The following is a 3033-nucleotide window of genomic DNA, read 5'->3' on the forward strand; positions in this document are numbered from 1 at the left end:
CCAAAAAAATAAAAAATAAAATCTCTCCTATCTTTCTTTAATTACCAGAAATCAGGGAGAATTTTCTGGTTCTTGTCTTTCTCTTCTTCTAAACAGCAAATCCTTAGTTTTGTTAGTTTCTAAAACCTCAAGATATATAAGAAATTAAAGGAGCCAAAATAATCTATATTTAGCCTTTTTGCTTTCATTATTATTTACTCTTTCAATGTCAAACTCAAACCTCTCTTCTGGGAATAGTAGTGAAGAAGCAGATGAAACTCCTTATGTGTTGTCTAGTACAAGTGATGGATCTACTGCTCATCAAGAACATTCTCAAACTCATAATAAGAAAAGAAGGAAATTACCTGGAAATCCTGGTAAATTTAATTCTTTGATTTTCACCTTATATTTGTGCTAGCTTGTAGTTTTAATTTACTATACATTTTCCTATTTTTCGTCCATACTAGTTTCAAGATTACGATGGTTCGATCTAATTACTCCTTTTATCTCAATTTATATAACGTACTTTGTCTTTTAATTTGTCCCAAATTGAAAAGTATCTCTTATAAAGATTTTATCTCATTTTGTTCTTGTTTAAACTTTGTTCATAGACAAATTAAATACATGTCACATAAATTGAAGTGAATAGATACTAATAGATTCTCACATTAATCTGTGGTCACAAATTAGCTAATCATACAGTACCTTGGATCAGTACTTTACCTTACAAAGATAAAAGATAAGGTTACAAACCTTCTTCATATATTCTATTGTTTAAATTATACTGAATATGTTGTTATGATATAAAGATAAGTTACACAATTTTTTATGTACTTTATTTATAAATTATACTGACATGTTATTATTGTTATAAATTATCTAGTCATACAGTACTTGGATCATTCTCTAGTGTATAAATATATGGCCGGCAGGAAAATTCAATTTTTGTTTGACGACAAATATCCATGCAGAAAAGAAATTGGATTTTACCCATTTTGTTTTCTTTAATAACTTTTTTTAGTGGAATACTAATTGTGTAAAAAATTAATTAAAACGATATTGGAAAGTGATAAGTATGTGTAGGTAGTTGAAGGTTTGAATACTTCAATTATTGGTTCAATAATTGGAGTAAACTGTTGAATGCTGCGTAGATATGTTGGCATTTTCATATTACTTTTTTTTTTTTGAAACTGTTTCATGAAAGGAACTTTACATATGTTTCATCTGCATGCATGGATATTAATAATATTAATTAAACATATCATGTCTGCATTTTCTCTTCAATTCAATTTTTTATCTTATAAAGTTATTTCCTTATTGTTGATATAATCCAAAAATAAATAAAAATCATTTATACACGGAAGTCATCATTTTATTTTAAAATAAATTTAGTTGATAAATAGGTGTGAGTTATTAAGGAATATAAATTCCTAATGTTACAACCATATGTACTCCTAATTATGTTACAACATTTAAAATTAAGGGATAATTGCACAAGTATCCCCAATCTATGTCCGAAATTTCAGATACACATTCATACTATACTAAGGTCCTATTATCCCTGAACCTATTTTTATTAATAATTTTCTACCCCTTTTCGACTTACGTGGACTATCTTGTGGGGTTAACTCTGGTTGACTTTTTCTTTCAACCTAGTGCCACATAGGCCGAAAAGGGGTGGAAAATTACTTATAAAATAAGTTCAGAGGTAATAGGACCTTAGTATAGTATAAGTATGTCTCTGGAATTTCGGACATAGGTTGAGGGGGTACTTGTGCATTTTCCCTAAAATTAAAGTTATGTTGTTTGATTTGTTAGATAGATGAGTCGGGCTGAATTTGAGCGAGTTAAAATAAAATTAGTTAGATAAATAAGTGTGAGTAATTGATTAGCCCCAAAAACTACATGTGCAGATCCTAGTGCTGAAGTTATTGCGTTATCACCAAAAACTCTAATGGCAACAAACAGGTTTATCTGTGAAGTATGCAATAAAGGCTTCCAAAGGGAACAAAATCTTCAACTACACAGAAGAGGACATAATTTACCATGGAAACTAAAGCAAAAAACAAGCAATGAGATTAAAAAACGCGTTTATATTTGCCCAGAAAGTTCGTGTATTCATCATAATCCTTCTCGTGCTCTTGGAGATCTTACGGGGATTAAGAAACATTTTTCTCGTAAACATGGTGAAAAGAAATGGAAATGTGAAAAGTGCTCTAAAAAATATGCAGTGCAATCTGACTGGAAAGCTCATTCGAAAACCTGTGGCACAAAAGAGTATAAATGTGACTGTGGTACAATCTTCTCCAGGTTAATATACTTACATGATCATCTTATTTAAAAGTTTAAATTGTTAACGTATTAATTGATTTACTTGATTATTTGTTTCTTCAACTTGCCGGAAGTGGTCTAATCTCCTTTGTAAGACAAAAAAATGCCTAATTTTTTTTTTATAGCTATCAATCTTTACCTTTTGTGTTAGTTTTTGAGGCAGATTTAGGCCAGAAATTCATATTTTTTACATGGTATCATAGTTACAACTTAGACCCATTTCCAATTTTTTGTTCATTGAATTGTCCACGCACGCACTAGTTAACAATGTTTGAGTGTGTGAGAAAATGATAAGAGTTTCGGATATGTAATGGATATAAATAGATTAAATTAGGTCTATTATCATTTTTTTATAAATTTAAATTCATGTATTATGTTGAATTATCTGACTATTAAAGAGTGTAGGCAATGATCAATTACGTGACTACTAAAAAAGTATACATATCTAGAAATTAAAAAATGTACCACCTTATATAATATCATGGATGTCAACATTACTTTAATTTTAAGTGTCATCGACACTAAAGTACTTCTTTTACAAAGGAAGACTTTGATAAATAGGCGGAGCCAGGATTAAAAGTTTGGGATTTTAAATTTTGTTTTAAAAAAAGAAAGGGGGTTCGAACCCACAATGCTAGCTTGAAAGTAATTTTATTCCTTAGCAGTGATCCATCAATTAATTTTATTAGGGGTTCACAAGTTAATATATATATATATATATAT

At 29.3% G+C, this 3033-nt stretch overlaps 1 protein-coding gene across 1 annotated transcript in view; it reads left to right on the forward strand.

Moving 5' to 3' along the window:
• Window positions 1-6: 6 nt before the first annotated feature.
• The window catches only part of LOC107010785 (protein indeterminate-domain 12-like), a 4405-nt gene continuing 1378 nt past the window's right edge, over window positions 7-3033 (forward strand). Inside the window, exons 1-2 of the mRNA XM_015210066.2 lie at window positions 7-356; window positions 1893-2289. Of these exons, the coding sequence (XP_015065552.1) occupies window positions 206-356; window positions 1893-2289 (548 nt within the window). The 5' untranslated portion in view covers window positions 7-205. The remainder of the gene's footprint in view (window positions 357-1892; window positions 2290-3033) is intronic.

Source organism: Solanum pennellii, chromosome 1, assembly GCF_001406875.1.
Source record: "Solanum pennellii chromosome 1, SPENNV200".
Classification (NCBI taxonomy): Eukaryota; Viridiplantae; Streptophyta; class Magnoliopsida; order Solanales; family Solanaceae; genus Solanum; species Solanum pennellii.